Below are 17,722 nucleotides of genomic sequence, written 5' to 3'. Positions count from 1 at the left end.
CATATGTCAACGACTGCTGACAAAGTGGAATAAGTACTCCTACATAATGTATATAAATTTAGAATAAAGATAATATCTGCAACCCATCCAACAGAGTTGCTTATCTATACTGTACCACTGAGTAAGCCTTGAACCACAGTGTGAACCAACACCTACACTGCACTTTGCATATATGTCATTGCACACCAATCCCTGAACCAAGGACTCTAGACTCGGCCTGGTCTTGCAAAACACCCTTGGGCCATACATGTGCAAATCAGCTAAACTATTAAGGAAAAAAACAAACAAACACTGAAACCAGATTCGGGATCTGTCTATATGGAAACAGAGCGCAGGGGAATGAAATCGGTGACGTCACAGTCTTATTTCCAGGCATCAATATTAGCGCGTGGGGTTTGAGGTAGGATGTCTTGCTCTTTTGCTCACCATAGGACTCCACCGTCAAAAACACCACAGATGTTTCCACTGAGCTGATAAAAATGAAATAAAACAGGGATCCACTGCTCGTTTATGCGTTTAAATAAACACTGAAAATACAATGTTGCTCAGCCATTTCTGACAGTGACAGTAGGCTAATATACACAGAATACAACTGACAGTAGCCTTACTAGAATAAGTCATCAAAATGGCGCAAATGGTTAAAGAGGAAATTGTAGGAAATGTTAAATCAGCATAATCTTAGAATTGAGCTTTTTTAGCCATCATTGACTGGATGGATGTCTAAATAAATAGAACGGATAAGGCCTAATAAAAGATAAATAGCACAGAAATGTGCTTGTTTTGGCAACAGATCACCTTTGAAGTAGTTCAAAATCTGAGAATGCGGCTTCATGCAAAGAGTCTCCTCTTTGTTTGATGACAACATTGTATTTTTGTGGTTAATAAAGGTCTTCTATTTTTAGAGCATGAAAAATGGGTCTATAGCACTTTCCTGTTGCACACACACACACACAGAGTGTTGAGTCACACGCATCTCTGGAAAACTCTGTTTTCATGAGTAACTGTTTAAAAACCCCTTTGTTCTCCCTAAATCGGGTTTAATGCTACTTCCTGGTGACCTTCACAGTCCATCACTTTCACTTTTAGTCAGGGGCTGTTGTATTGGGCTCACTAATGGAAAAAAAGAATTTTGTGGTTGAGCTTTTACAAGAAAATTATTGTGTGTAAGAAATCTCTTCCAGCAGTTTTTCCAATAATTGTTTTTAAAAGTGAAAAGAGATAAATGCGCAAGTGATAAATCTAGCTTTCTATCAGACATAACACTTCTAAAATTACTTTTCATTTCATTTTCATCTGAGGCATCTGAGTTCACCACCTTTCACTTACTGCAAAACAAGTACAAAAGATGCACATGAAATTTCATATGGACTTTAAAACATAAAATCTATCTATCTATCTATCTATCTATCTATCTATCTATCTATCTATCTATCTATCTATCTATCTATCTATCTATCTATCTATCTAGTGTACTGTCAAGTGTGTGTGTGTTTGTGCGTCAGAGTCAGTTGTGTTGTGAGTCAATCCTCCAGGGTAAGTGCGTTAGCGTGTGTCTATATATGAATAACGTGTGTTTGTGTTTGTTTGGAGATAAAACGATCAAATTGAGTGTTTCAGTGATAAGTTATAATAAATGTTTATCCGTTTAAATTTGTATTCAGTGTTTAGTTCAGCTAGACTAGCGCGCTAGCAGCGTGACTAGCTTAATCGGTTCTGTTTGAAATCCGGTTTGTTTCGCCGTAACCTGTCACATGTCATCGCCGTGCTTATGTGAGTTTAGTTTAAATGTGTTTTAAGCGAGTTTAGGAATGAAATGCAATTTTAACGTCATTAGAACAGAGTCATGCACTCGTATCAGTGTTTAACGTTACATTCCTAAAACCATTGATAACATAATTTACATGATTTGTGAGTTTTTCTCTAAACACCGCCTGCATATGTTTACTGTCTAACTTTATTGTGTTGGATTTCTGTCTCTAAAGCTGTTAGGTGAAGATGATGATGAGGGGTTCATCCTCCAGAGGGTCCAGCTTGGCCCATAACCGCTGGACAAACATCTCATCCCATACGCCTTTCTCAGATTTAAATGACCTCAACAACAATAAATGTCTTCCTGGACAACCACTGAGCCCCTCCGCCAAAATCAGTTAAGCATTAAGGGTTATGCTTTTGTTTATGTCTAACTTTAGTCTCTGGATAGACTGACCATTGCTTCTTTAGGAGTGTGTTTATAAGGCCAGTCAAGGGTTCAAAAATAATTTACATCGAATTTTCTTTTTGTGTCAAGTTGTCAACCTAAAATGGCATTTGCGTCCTATTTTACTTGCATAATGTGATGTGTTTCTGTAGTAGTGAAAGACATAGGTCGAGACATTTTTATTTGGAACAGTGAATCAAGCACAATGACACCAGAAACATGCATTTTAAGATTAAGATGCATTAGTTGCATTTACATACTGGCCAAACTGAACCAGGATTTTCAGGGCAAGAATCTTAACAACGTTTGTGTTTGTTCTTATAATTTCCGGTCAACTTGGTGAAATATTAGGCTAACATTGTAATTAATACTGTTCATACGTATATTTTACCACCTATTAACTTTAGTTTGTCAAAATATTATGCCCTTTCCTGCCTACTAAGTCCTTCTCTATATGATTTAGCAGCTTCCACACTTTTTTTAATGGTTTAGGCAGCATAAATTAGCAGAACAATGTATTTAGTAGTACATTAACCGTGCAATCATTGCTGTTGTTTACAATATGTGACCCTGGACCACAAAACCAGTCATAAGGTTAAATTTTACAAAACTGAGATATATACATCACACAAAAGCTCAATAAATAAGCTTTCTATTGATGTATGGTTTGTTAGGATAGGACAATATTTGGCCGAGATACATCTATTTGAAAATCTAGAATCTAAGGGTGCAAAAAAAAATCAAAATACTGAGAAAGTCACCTTTAAAGTTGTCTAAATTAAGTTCTTAACAATGCATATTACTAATCAAAAATTACATTTTGATAGGTTTACAGTAGGAATTTTACAAAAAAATCTTAATGTAACATGAACTTTACTTAATTTCCTAATGATTTTGACATAAAAGAAAAATCAATAATTTTGACCCATACAATGTATTTTTGGCTATTGCTACAAATATACCCCAGCGACTTAAGACTGGTTTTGTGGTCCAGGGTCACATATGGTCCTCCATTAAATCATGTTAAATTAATATCGTCCACTGCCATTTTTGTCTCCTTTTCAGATTCTAAACCAAAAGGCCTTCCCCGTGAACATATTGACAGATATAAGCGAGGAGATACACATCCAGTCTCAGCGTTGTACCAGCTCTCTCAGGTTCTGCAGTTTCAGCTGGATATGAAAGAGACTGTGACCACCAGTAAGTGGCATGTTTCACTGTTTCCCTCCTGATTTTTTTTTTATGTAGTGCATTGTTCATGCTTTTAACATTTGTTTTCTTTGTGTCTGAGCAGCAGGAATAACAGGGTTTTACTTTGCGTTCTGTGCTGTGATTGATGGAGTCCAGTATAAGACCGGAATGGGCATCACAAAGAAAGAAGCCAGAGCCAAAGCAGCTGAACTGGCTCTTGAAGAGCTCATTGCGAGTTTAGAGAATGATGGGATTCCTTCAGATGTTTCTGGTAATAATCTAAAGTTGATTTAAGGCCACTTACTACCAGCTAGAAAACACAATTTCATACTATTGTGATGAACTGATTAAATTTGAGCACTGTGTCAGATAAAAGCCTAATTTATAAATGTACAGTGTATTATTCATGAAGAATTATATCTTAATTTGTATACACTTTTTGAACAGTAAGATTTTGTTGTTTTAATATATTTTTAAAATCTCTTCTGCTCACCAAGTCTGCGTTTATTTGATACAGCAAAATCAGTAAAATTTTAAAATGTTTTTACTATTTAAAGTAAATGAAAGTCTTCAGTGTCCCATGATACTTCGGAAATCATTAAAATATGCTGATTTGCTGTTCAAGAAAGATTTTTTATTATTGTTATTATTATCAGTATTTAAAACAGTTGGGTACATTTTTTTTTTCAGGATTCAGGATGAATAGAAAGATCCAAAGATCAGCATTTATCAGAAATAAAAAGCTTTTGTAACATTATACACTATACCCTTCAAAAGCTTGGAGTCAGTATCATTTTTTGTTTTTTAAGGGAAAGAAACTATAGCAATTAATATTTATATTTAGCATGGATGCTTTAAATTGAAAAGTGATGATAAAAACATTTATAATGTTACAAAAGGTTTGTATTTCAGATAAATGCTGTTCTTTTGAACTTTCTATTCATCAAAGAAACCTGAAAAATTTCTACTCTGCTTTTGTAAACATAATAATAATAACAAATGTTTTTTGAGCAGCAAATTAGAATATTAGAATGATTTCTGAATGATCTTGGAGTAATGATGCTAAAAATTCAGCTTTGAAATCACAGGAATAAATTACATTTGAAAAAATATTCAAATAGAAAACATTTTAAAATTGTACTGGTTTTGCTGTACTTTGGATCATCAACAAAAAAAAAAAAAAAAAAAAAAAAAATATTTATATATATATATATATATATATATATATATATATAATTATTATTATTTTTTTAATTTATTTATTATTTATTTATTTATTTTTTATTTTTTTGACCATTATCAGTTACCATTATTTTTGTAAGCCTGCTCGTGTGACCTTCTGGTTGACACTTTCCATATAACCGATGCAAACAGTTAGTCAGTCCTTCCATTTTTAATGTAAATATGCAAACTTTGAAATTCAATGTGAAAGTTTCCCCACATGAAAGAGAACATCCTCGCTGTGCTCCCTCCCCTCGAAACAGACCCATAATCACTCATTGAAACTGTGGTGAAACACTTTCCTGTTTGAGGTGGGGGTGCATCATTTGTTTTTAAATGCAAAAAGAAATCACATTCACACATTGGGGTGGTGCTGAAATCTTACGTATTATATCTTTTCAGCCTGTTGCAATTGCATATAGCCAGCAAACAATTTATTGCTTGTATTTTATGTTTCACTACATATTTAGGTTTGTGCATTTGAAACAGCCCCTTAACCCTAATAATTCAAGTTTGATTAGAGTCCTGCATCGTTTGATCTTGTTTGCCAATAAAGAACCACCCATCAATGCCACCCTGTAAACGGCATTTTAATGCAGCAAAACTCTTTAGAATTTCTTAGCAAATGCTCGTGCATTGCTCGAGACCACAAAGCTGCAAGTCTTACTCACGTTTACTTTACTTTTGTGTGTGCATTTGTGTTTTTTCAGCAGGACCTCCTCCTCTGCCAGTAAGAGAAAAGGACTCAACAATCCCAGAAATCCATTCTGGAAGAGCTGTATTAGGTAAATAATTTTTTATTTACCATTAGTAAATTATAAGTCTGCATGTATTTAACAGGCCGCCTAAGAACAGCTATAGTAACCTCTGACGTCAAAGCAAATAATAATGTCGCATTCGGAAATATTTGCGAACGTGACTAACAATTTCGTTCTTGTTGGTTTAACGCAGAAAGAAAGAATCCCATTAAGGATCAGGTACCCAGCGTGGTGAGGGAGATGTTCACCAAGCTAATGGACAGTTACCCAGAATTCTCTGGCTGTGGCGGAACAGTGGCTGCATTTGTCATGCTCTCTCGTAAGTCAGACGTACAGGATGTCAGACCACAGTTTTTCACTGTGGTATTAGTATTCATAAGTCATGTGACATTTAAGGTGTTCTTTGTCACCTAATAATCTATCCTGCGCTGAATCTGCGCTGTCAGAGCTTTCCGAGTGAACCTCACAAAATAGGTCACCAGCATATTTAAGGTTATGTCGGCTTTAAAATGATACTTTCTTAATTTTGGCCTTCACGACAATTAAGATTCTCAATATTATAATGCAAAAACTTAAATGTACGTTATTTAAATTGTATTTGTTCAACGTGGTAAGATTATTTGTTGTTCTACCTTTAATTTATTCTGATTTATAACTATTTTTTTTTAAATATTAAAAAGACAGTGATAATCACTTTTGAGAAGTCTTTAAGAAACAAGTCTTTGAGAATCTTAAGCAAAGCATAGGTAAGTATGTTTATGGTTATTTAAATAATTGTCTTGAAAAACCATTTCACAATAAAAAAGTAGATGATTTTCTGTCACTGTTCCTTATTTATCCTTAGTTGTGACACAGACATGTTGTTAAAATGTTTATTTTCATGAGATTCCTCTTTACAACAATGGCAACATCAAACACTTGAAGTGCCTCTATTGTGATATTTTTATATTTAAGGTTTCTAATATTGTTTTGGGGGTCTCCTACAATAGGTTTACAGGCATGCAAGGTCAAAAAACACTTTAATTTTCTCAAAATATGCATGTAACACCTCATTTTCCAGCAATTCTGAAACGATTGCCCACTGAAAAAGAAATGATCAATTAATAATTTTAACTGTAGGTTTATATGAACAGTGAGAGACGGAATAACAACAAAAAGTCCAGAAAAACACATTTCAACAAGTTATAAATTGTTCTTCATTTCAATGAGTGAAATTAGTATTTGAACCCCTATCAATCAGCAAGATTTCTGGCTCCCAGATGTCTTTAATACAGGTCACAAGCTGAGATTAGGAGCACTCTCTTAAAGAGAATGCTCCTATTCTCAGCTTGTTACCTGAATAAAAACCACCTGTCCACAGATTCATAAATTGATATGCATTTTAATGAGTGGGATTAATATTTTGACCCCTTCGCAAAACCCTAATTGGCAATCACAGAGGTCAGATGTTTCTTGTAGTTGGCCACTGGGTTTGTACACATCCCAGGAGGGATTTTGTCCCAATTCTTTGTTGCCTTGGCCATGTGTTTTGGGTCATACCCACCTATGACCCATTATCAATGCCCTGGCTGGCTTTAATGCCCTGGCCCTGATGGCACATGACCCGTCTATCGTCCCTTTTATGCGGTACAGTTGTCCTGTCCCCTTAGCAGAAAAACACTGCTAAAGAATAATGTTTCCACCTCCGTGTTTGACGGTGGAGATGGTGTTCTTGGGGTCATAGGCAGCATTCCAACATGGTGAGTTGAGTTGATGCCAAAGAGCTGGATTTTTGTCTCATATGACCACAACACTTTCACCCAGTTCTCCTCTGAATCATTCAGATGTTCATTGGCAAACTTCAAACAGGCCTGTACATGTGCTTTCTTGAGCAGGGGGACCTTGCGGCCGCTGCAGGATTACAGTCCTTCACGGCGTAGTGTGTTACCAATTGTTTTCTTGGTGACTATGTTCTCAGCTGCCTTGAGATCATTGACAAGATCCTCCCGTGTAGTTCTGGGCTGATTCCTCAGCGTTCTCCTGATCATTGAAACTCCACGAGGTGAGATCTTGCATGGAGCCCCAGACAGAGGGAGCTTTGTGCTTCTTCCATTTGCAAATAATTGCACTAAATGTTGTCACCTTCTTACCAAGCTGCTTGGCGATGGTCTTGTAGCCAATTCCAGCCTTGTGTAGGTCTACAATCTTGTCCCTGACATCCTTGGACAGCTCTTTGGTCTTGGCCATGGTGGAGAGTTTGGAATCTGATTGATCGATTGCTTCTGTGGACAGGTGCGCCCGAGCGCTTTGTTGATAAGGAAGAAAGCGGCGCGCCTAGCGTTTTCCACGCGTTTTTAGGCGCGTCATGTGAACGGCCCCTTATTCAGTTAACAAGCTGAGATTTGGAGCACTCCCTTTAAGAGAGTGCTTCTAATCTTAGATCGTTACCTGTATAAAAGACACCTGGGAGCCTGCTGATTGATAGGGGATCAAATACTTATTTCACTCATTAAAAAGCAAAACAGTTTACAACTTTAACTACAACGTTAAATTATAGACTGATCATTTCTTTGTCAGTGGGCAAACGTACAAAATCAGAAGGGGATCCAATCTGAATTTTTTTCCTCACTGTACATTAAATAAAAGATTGAATATGAAATGATTGCAATATAAAAGTATATTTAAAAACTTTAATGTTAGGTGTGATAAATTAGGTTTTTTTTTATTGATTGACGGCACTAATATTTACTTGAGATGAAAAAAAGTTTTGTTTTCTGAAAAATTTAACAAAATGAAGTGAATTAATGCTTAAAACAAGAACAAAACATATCATTGGGGAATAAAAACTTTATTTCTTTTTAAATTAAATAGATTTTTTTTTTCAATTGGCAGATATTTGTTCTTTTTTAAATTATAAGCGCACTTTATTGTAAAACAAGACTACTTGTATTCAATTATCGTCATTTTGCTTTTTATGTAAATGTATCTTGAATTAGAATCTTAAGACATTTGAACTGGTAAACAAGACTAAAATACAGGAAGAGGAGCATTACTTGAAAAAGTTATTTCCATATTCTAGTGTTTGGGAGCAGTGCATTTTGTAAAATCAATTCAAAAGTCAAAGAAAGAAATTGGTTGGAAGTTTTGTTTTCAATTCGTTCCAGTAATTGGTATATGAGATCCAAATTTGAATCTTTGCTTATCACAGTAATCCTTATCCAGTAAATAAATGAAAAAGCTATGGATCAAATGGTGTGGGAACCCTGCAGGACAGGATGTGTAGAGAATTCTGACACAGCGGTAAATAAAAACGTGTTTGGGGCCGACCGGATGTGTGTGAAGAATGATCTTGTCTCGTTTACACTCGACCACTTCCCAGTCAAAGACGGATCCGGGGAAATAATACTTCCTTTTGCTCATTTTTAGAATACATGTAGTCGTATGCAATATATTAAACAAATGCCACCTGTTTCTTGCATTTGAAGTATCATGAGGGCACTTAAAGATGACGGCAGGTTGGAATTTCCGCAGATATTCTATATATAGTATAGCCAGTAAGCCATTAAATAACAATGTTACACCAAAAATGGAAATATGACGGAATAGGAAGTCATTAAATTATTTCCTTTGAGCTTTCCATCATTTTAAATCAGATTGACGTAATTCTGAAGCTAATCCAGATAAACTAAAACACAGGAAATGTTGGAAGATTCTTAGTGATATAGGTAACATCCACAGGATGTTTAGATGTGCGTACAACCGTGTAATTTTAGACAAGCTTAATGCCCAGGGAAGGTAATAAGAGGTCGTAGCCTGGATGGAAATCTTGCTGTGATGAAATTTACAGTAAAAGGAAGGGAATTGGGAGACATTCCCAAGTGTCTGTTAGATTCCCTGGAATAGCGTGTGATTGTTGATGGGTTTGTTTGAAGCTGGTCTGATGAAAAAGTACATGTTAGGAATTTTTCAGTTTTAAAGTGAGTTCTTTTAGCATTTGTAACTCTTTCCCATTGCCAAAAAATGCATGACGTTATGCTTGTAGATAATGATTGTTTGAAATTCAGTTTTGCCATCATAGGAATACATTACATTTGAAAATATAGTCAAATAACAGAAGTATTTTACATTGTAATAATATGTCACAAAATTACTTACGTACTGTGTTTTTTAAATAAAATAAAATATATGAAGCTTTGGTGATGAAGAAAACATTCACATGTTTTCTACAAAACCTGTAATTTTTACAAACAATGCATGATTTGAGTAAAATGAGTTTGAAATTCAGGAACTTCAGGGTTGCCATCATGAATACATTGCATGTTAAATATATATTCAAATAGAAAATAAATTTAAATTGTAATATATTAGAAGAAAATGATGAAGAAAGTGATGAAAGTGATTGGCACTTGTATCTCTTTCCTGTTAACAAAAGAAAAAAGCATGACTTAAGGCTGAAATGAGTAACATACACCTTGCAGAATCTGCATTATTTTACCAAAATACGAGGGATCGTACAAAATGCATGTTATTTTTTTATTTAGTACTGGCCTGATTAAGATATTTCACATAAAAGATGTTTGCATATAGTCCACAAGAGAAAATAATACCCTGTTCAAAAGTTTACATACCCTTGTTTCTTGATTCTGTGTTGTTACCTAAATAATGTTTTTTTTTTTTGTAGTGTTAGTTGTTCATGAGCTCCTTGTTTGTCCTGAACAGTTAAACTGCCCACTGTTCTTCAGAAAAATCTTTTAGCTCCCACAAATTCGTTGATTTTTCAGCATTTTTGTGTATTTGAACCCTTTCCAACAATGACTGTATGATTCTGAGATCCATCTTTTCACACTGAGGACAACTGAAGGACTATTACAGAAGGTTCAAACGCTCACTGATGCTTCAGAAGGAAAAATTATGAAGAGCTGGATGAGAGATGTGTACATTTTTCTTATGTTGTCTAAATATCATATTTTTTCATTTAGTACTACCCTTCAGAAGCTACAGAAGATACCTACATGTTCCCCAGAAGGCAAAATAAGTTAAAGTTTTCACCCATTGGCTCTTAATTCATCGTGCTTCCTTCTGGAGCATCAGTGAGCGTTTGAACCTTCTGTAATAGTTGCATATGAGTCCCTCAGTTGTCCTCAGTGTGAAAAGATGGATCTCACAATCATACAGTCATTGTTGGAAAGGGTTCAAATACACAAAAAGAGTCATTACATTTTTTAAATGTAACTATTATTTTCTCTTGTGGACAATATGTAAACATCTTTTATGTGAATATCTTATTCCAGTCAGTACTAAATAAAATAATAATGGATTTTGTATGATCCTTCTTATTTTGGTAAAATAATTAACATTTTGCAGATTCTGTATGTAAACTTTTGGCTTCTACTGTATTTCCTGTAATCAGAAAAATGCATGACTTCATTCTGATGTGGGTGTTTGAAATCTCTTGACAACCCATAATTAAGTAATGTATCATCAGTCAAATTTTGATTTACAGTTCTTGTCAGTCCCATTGGCTAGTGTTTACTCATTTTGTCCTGACCTAAACTGTGTTCTGTTTGCAGCCGAAGGATGTGAGGTTGTTGCTCTTGGCACAGGCAGTTCAAATACCAAAGCCAGTCCGGCCCCAACAGGACGAATCCTGCATGACTCACATGCGGTAGTAACGGCTCGGAGATCATTAATGAGGTAAGTGGGTTTTTCAGTTGCAGGTGGTCATCATAATCATGTAAGTGCCCAGTTCAGAGAAGATCTGATGCTTTTCAAAAAGTCTTTTGCCACTGATGTTTGCTCTGTTAACACTCTGATCAAAGGTTTGGACACACTTTAAAGAATTTTGGTTTCTTATGGTCTAAAAGCCTTTGATTTAAAGGCCTTTTCGTTAGATTCTTGAGATGTGTTTGAATTTGTTTAATATAAAACAAACAGTGTTTGCAAAAAGTTTTTCTTTGAAAGTAGAAGTTGCACAGGCTGGTGAGAAGAAATCAGAAATGTTTCTTGAGCAGCAAATTAGCATATATGCATGATTTCTGAATGATGTAACACTCAGGACTGGACTAATGACTTCTGTTTGTCAACTGATCTCAAAATGGCCAAATATAACATAGGTAAGTATCCTATGATTGTTTAAAGCATAATTGAGTGGAATTTAAAGGTGATTATGCTCCTTTTTGCAATATGTAATGTAAGTCTCAGGTGTCTCCAGAATGTGTCTGAAGTTTCAACTCAAAATACCCCACAGATAATTTATATCATTTTGAAAATGCCTATTTTGAGTGGAAGCAGAAACAAGCTGTTTCCATGCTTTTTTCTTTAAATGCAAATGAGCTGTTGCTCCCCGCCCTCTTTTCCAGAATAGAAGCTGTGCCTTTACAACTCATACCTCAGATACTCTGCTGTTTGCTTTTGATTATGATGTCTATCAGACTAAAATCATGCATTTTAAAGCCATATCAGTTTAAACTTTTGATATGTGACCCTGGACCAGAAAACCAGTCATAAGGGTCATATTTTTTAAATTGAGATTTATACATCATCTAATAAATAAGTTTGCTTTGTTAGATTAGTAGAACAATATTTGGCTGAGATACAACCATTTGAATATCTGGAATCTGAGGGAGAAAATCGCCTTTAAAGTTGTCTAAATGAAGTTCTTAGCAATGCATATTACTAATCAAAAATTAAGTCATAGATATATTTATGGTACACAATTTACAAAATAGCTCCATGGAATATGATATATACATAACATCCTAATGATTTTTGGCATAAAAGAAAAATCGATAATTTTGACCCGTACAATGTATTGTTGGATGTTGCTAGAAATATTCTTGTGCTACTTTAGACACACATCCGAAGTACGCGCACAAAAGGTGGCTGTTTTTACACAGCATGCGAGTACTACACTAAGTTCTCTTTCATGTCTTATTGCGCTTTAACTGTCAAATACACACAAGTTTATGTTAAAACGCACAGGAGTTACAGAAACGGTCAGTTATGTCTGTGAAGGTAAATAGCTGGAAAAGTAATTGCATGTTTATATTAGATCTGTGTGGCAGGAAGGTAATATACAGTAAATAAATCAATAAATTTACTTCTCTCTTATCTCCTCTGATGCTGGGACTCAAAATAGTGTTCAGTGCCTGTCTGTGCAACCAAAAACAGAACAGTTAGCATGCTTTGCTTGAACTTTCGGCATGGTGTTAGAACTGGTACACCGTTGTCACTTGCTAAAAATAAAATGGTGGCTTCGTGGGTGGAAACATGCAGATTAAGGGGCAGTAATATTATAATAAGATCCGCTTTATACATCACAGATGGAGCGAAATCTGAGTGGCTTGTTTTTTCACATGCTCGCAGAGAATGGCTTGCCAAATGTTACTGGGTTATCCTTTTTCACTCTTTTGGGTTGGAAGATGAACCAGACACCTGTTTATAGCACTGAAACAGGGAAAAAGTCAGATTTTCATGATATGTCCCCTTTAAATGTGTTTTGATTGTTCCATAGGTTTCTGTACAGGAACCTGTTGCTGTTCTTCAGTAAGAACAGCACTCTGGAGGAGAAGTCAGTTTTTCAGCAGGACCAGACCACGAAACTCCTCAGCCTCAAAAATCACTTCACTCTACACCTGTACCTGAGCCAACTGCCCAAAGGAGCAGCGCAGATACCGTCTCAACTGTATGAACACTCACACACAGGGGTTATTTACATCATATTTAGCATCATATGAGCTTTTATGGCTCATAGTATGATATAGTGTAAATTTGAAAGAGAAAACTGTTCAGAAACATGCAATTCGGCACAGATGTTGATATTTACCTCTTACATATCTGACCAAAATATAAGATGAAATTTTGATGTATGGTATGTTAGGATAGCACAATATTTGGATACAACTATCTAGAATCTGAGGGTGCAAAAAAATCAGCTTTAAAGTTGTCCAGTAAAGTTCTTAGCAATGTATATTACTAATCAAATATTAAGTTTTTACATATTTATGGTAGATAATTTACAAAATACCTTCATAAAACACATGATTTTTGACATAAAAGAAAAATTGATCATTTTGACCCATACAATGTATTGTTGGTTATTGCTACAAATATACCTGTGCTACTTGAGACCAGTAGGTCCAGCGTCACAATTGTCAATTGTCGTCCGTTTTCTAGCCGCCTCAACCCTCTGTCAATCTCTGCATGGGAGGTGAATAATCAGATCGGCCTTCATGTGGTGGTGGAAGGAAAGGTCTTCTCCAAGTTCTCCAGCTCGTATGAGCAGATGGGCTCACATGTGGTCAGTATGTCGGCCACCGATAAGATCATGCAGTGGCAGGTGTTGGGCTTCCAGGGGGCGCTACTGAGCCACTTCATTGAGCCGGTCTACGTGAGCAGCATCTTCATTGGTAAGTTGGAGTATAGCCCAGTGATGATCAGGCCAGTTGCTGTTAATGCATTTTGTCCCTGCTGTGCTCAGGCGACGGGAGCTGCAGTGATACTCGCGGTATGGAGATGGCAGTGAACCAGCGTGTGGATGGCATCACCTCAGCGCTGCCCTTGTACTACTGCGTTTACCGGCCGCACATCAGCCTGGTGTCCTCAGCCATGCCTCCGGACGCACACCCTTCCCAGAAATCCCTCAGCGTTAATTGGAGCCACGGTGATCTTTTGGTGGAGGTGGTCAATGCTCTAGATGGGAGGTCTACTGAAGAGTGAGTGTCATTCATTTCCAGATGTAAGCTATTTTCTGTTAATGTGCAAGACTTCTGATTCATCAACCTCTAATTCAAAGAATAAGAAAAAATGGAAATTGCTGACAGTGTACTCATCCTCAGGGCATCCAAGATGTAGATGAGTTTGTTTTCTCATCGGAACAGACTTGGAGAAATGGAGCATTACATAATTTGCTTACCAATGGATTCTCTGCAGTGAATGGGTGCCGTCAGAATGAGAGTCAGTGTGAAAAGCTGCATGTTTGTAAGAAACAAATCCATCATTAAGGTGCTTTTATTTTAAACTCTTAAAATAAAGGTGCTTGATCTGTGCGTATTTCTCTCCTGATTCAGATGAGATGACTTTTTCATTGAAGAAAGCCATATTTGTGATAGCCAGAAGCAATCCTTTAAAGTTAAAAATGTCCTAACGATGGATTAGTTTCTTACAAACATGCAGCTTTTCACTTCACAAGACATTAATTGATGGACTGGAGTGGTGTGGATTATTGTGATGTTTTTATCAGCAGTTTTGACTCTTATTCTGACGGCACCCATTCACTGCAGAGCGAGCAAGTGATGTAATGCTGAATTTCTCCAAATCGTTTTTTTGTGAGGAAACAAACATCTACATCTTGGATATCCTGAGGGTGAGCACATTTTTAGAAAATTTTATTTTTAGGTGAACTATCTCTTAAAAATACAATTTTACAATATCAAGAATAACAAGCTGTTTTTGTACAGGTAAAATAACTGAAAGTGAATGGAAGCCCCGCACATTCAAGTTACAAATGGCCACGCCACTCTAACTGTCTTCAACCTAATTTCCATGTGTTTGTTTTAGTTCTCCATTTAAGAGCAGTCCAGCCTTGGCTAGCCGACTTTGCAAGGCAGCGATGTTGAGTCGGTTTAATTTGGTAGTTAAAGAGGCCCAGAGAGAGGAGCTACTCACCGCTGTTACCTACAGAGAGGCCAAGGTACTGCATTCCTCCTTAATTACATTTAGGAAGGGCTGCATTATTTGGGGGAAAAATGTAATTGCAAGCCTTCTGGCAAGATAAAACCAAAAAAAAAAAAACAGGATTAATAAAAGCAGCAGAAGACATAAAAATGTGTTAGCAAGTGATAAGCATGCTTTTTTGGTGTTCGTATACCAGTTTTACAATTAATTTAACATTGTTTATGAAAATGTAAAGATAAATAGGCAATCACAGTGTGCATTAAAGGGATAGTTCACCCAAAAATCTAATTTCCTCATGATTTACTCACCTGTAAACCATCCTAGGTGTATATGACGTTCTTCTTTCAGACAAATCCAATCAGAGTTTTATTAAAAAAATGTCCTGGCTCTTCCAAGCTTTATAATGGCAGCAAGTGGCTGTTATTTTTCAGTAGTCCAGAAGAAGTCCAATAAAGTGCATCCATACATTATAAAAAGTACCTACGTGGCTCCAGGGGCTTAAAGGGTTACTCCACCCCAAAATAAAAAGTTTGTTTTTACCCCCATGTCGTACCAAACCCGTAAAAGGTTTGTTTGTTTTTGGAACACAAATTAAGATATATTGCATCTGTCCCATTGACTGCCGAGTAAATAACACTGTCACAGCCCAGAAATTTATTAAAGACTTCATCAAAATAGTTCCTCTGCCACTGTTTGCGTAGAGGGATACTCTCCAAAATGGCGCTACAATGACACGGAGGAGACGAATTGTTGAATAAAGTCATTATTTTTGTTTTCTTTCCAAACGAAAAGTATTCTCGTAGGTTTGTAAAATTAGTTGAACGTCTCTCATACTTTTCTGGGCTTTGACAGTGGTTTTAACCTGGCAGTCAATGGGACAGTTACAAAGATCCACTTTATTGACTTCTTTATTGAATCTCAACAGCCATTCACTGCCATTATAAAGTTTGGAAGAGCCAGGACATTTTTTAATATAACTTAAATTGTATTTGTCTGAAAGAAAAAACTCATAAACAACTAGGATGGCTTGAGGATAAGTCGATCATGGGATAATTAGAATTTTTAGGGGGGGAAATCCCTTAAATATAATTATATGCACAAATGAGCAAAATTTTAACAGCTTTCTATTAAGTACGTAAAAATTACATTATAATGGTGATTTCCTGAAACGTATAAAAAAATAAAGAGATTAACATTTTTGTCCATCTGGACATTTATAAATTGTTCATTAGAACACTTTGAAAAATGTTGTATGGTATAATATTAATAATAATAATAATAATTATTATTATTATAAAACCAACAAAATATTGATTTGGATTGTAATATACTGCTGTGAAATAAAATGAAAATCTAGTATTCATAAGAAACAATAATCATTTTATTTTATAGCATTTACACTAAAATTACAGTGCTAATATTTATGGCTGTCCATTCATTGTCAAACGTTAAACTATCAAGATTTTATTTTGCTATAAAACTTCATATGTATAAAAGAACACAAGCACTTTGCACTTCGCTCTGAAACACGAAACATTTAGTTATTTAATTAAATTGCAGTCTTTGTAGTTTGATACTTGCACTGAGCCATAACCCAGTTTGTTTTATTCTGATCAGTCACGCATTCTTAGTTTGCAATGTCAACTTTAGCACACTAGCCAACTCAAAATGTTATTACAAAACCTAAAACACCCTAGCAACATCCTGAAAACACAAAATTACTAGTAATCTGTATTAGAAGAAATGTTAACTTCTACTGTAGCTGCTGCAAGTTTTTCAAATCAGATTGGTATTGGATGTTTAATTTTGACCATCTCGTTCTGTATTGAACATCAAGATGATGGCAAAGCCGTACCAGGAGGCAAAGAGTGTGCTGAAGTCATACCTGGAAAAGAAGGGCTACGGCCAGTGGGTGGAGAAACCGCCGATCAGTGACCATTTCTCCATGTGAGAACCATCTACAGATGCCATGAGCCACTGCGATGGCATGTTTAGTTTTTTATATGTTGAAATTGCATGCTAAATTGCTTTTTGGTTTGCATGTTTGTTTGTTCTGTTCAATTGTGATGTTTGTCGGTGGCAAAAAGTGAGGCACTTGCAGACAACAGATGTACATATGTTTATGGACTGGGGAAACCTACAGTAACTGGATGTGAAGTTTCTTTACTCAGGTGCAAAGATATAAAATACATAAAACCAGTTCAAGACAGACCATAAACAAAATAACAAAAAGGGGTGTTCTGTTTCGTTTTTCAAGGCAAATGAAAATAAAAGTGTTTCTTTTGGTCATTCGCTTGCTTTACTGTCTGTACTCTCTCAAATGTTATATTATGAAAGAGTCAACCTTTCCCTGTTTTGCTTCTTGATTTCATTGTATTCTGATAACACTGTTGACACTTCCTAAAAAAGTAACCTATTGCGTTAGTTACTTTTTATGAAAAGTAATGCGTTACATTACTTTTGCGTTACTTTTGAAATCTGGGCTTGCTTGTTTGTTTTAATATATAAAGTATTATTTTTGGCAAATGTAAAAGCCTTTTAACATCAAAAAGAAAAGTAAATTTACGTCTGTACAGTAGACTGCAGAAGAAAAAATGTCAACTCTTCAGCAATAAAAAAGGAAAACAAATGTTAGATTATCTTGAGTAATTTTTGCTTATTAGTATGGATGAATTGGATCATCGAAGGTGGGCAGCAAAGA

At 35.7% G+C, this 17,722-nt stretch overlaps 1 protein-coding gene across 1 annotated transcript; it reads left to right on the top strand.

The window, feature by feature from the left end:
* Positions 1 to 1,995: 1,995 nt before the first annotated feature.
* On the top strand, positions 1,996 to 17,310 carry adad1 (adenosine deaminase domain containing 1 (testis-specific)). The gene is made up of 11 exons (XM_073820187.1): positions 1,996 to 2,146; positions 3,263 to 3,397; positions 3,492 to 3,659; positions 5,320 to 5,394; positions 5,561 to 5,686; positions 10,917 to 11,040; positions 12,860 to 13,030; positions 13,522 to 13,754; positions 13,826 to 14,060; positions 14,905 to 15,037; positions 16,859 to 17,310. Exons 1-11 carry the CDS (start codon positions 1,996 to 1,998, stop codon positions 16,970 to 16,972), a joined length of 1,665 nt encoding a protein of 554 aa, XP_073676288.1. The 3' UTR covers positions 16,973 to 17,310.
* Positions 17,311 to 17,722: the final 412 nt, after the last annotated feature.

Source organism: Garra rufa, chromosome 16 (assembly GCF_049309525.1).
Source record: "Garra rufa chromosome 16, GarRuf1.0, whole genome shotgun sequence".
Taxonomy (NCBI): domain Eukaryota; kingdom Metazoa; phylum Chordata; class Actinopteri; order Cypriniformes; family Cyprinidae; genus Garra; species Garra rufa.
Note: the sequence above shows the minus strand (reverse complement) of the source record. Positions and strands in the feature narration are given on the sequence as shown.

Coding starts and splice junctions, on each gene's coding strand:
- adad1 (XM_073820187.1), top strand. CDS start 1,996: ATGATGATGAGGGGTTCATCCTCCAGAGGGTCCAGCTTGGCCCATAAC. Junction 3,398..3,491: donor GAAAGAGACTGTGACCACCA/GTAAGTGGCATG, acceptor GTGTCTGAGCAG/CAGGAATAACAGGGTTTTAC. Junction 11,041..12,859: donor GCTCGGAGATCATTAATGAG/GTAAGTGGGTTT, acceptor ATTGTTCCATAG/GTTTCTGTACAGGAACCTGT.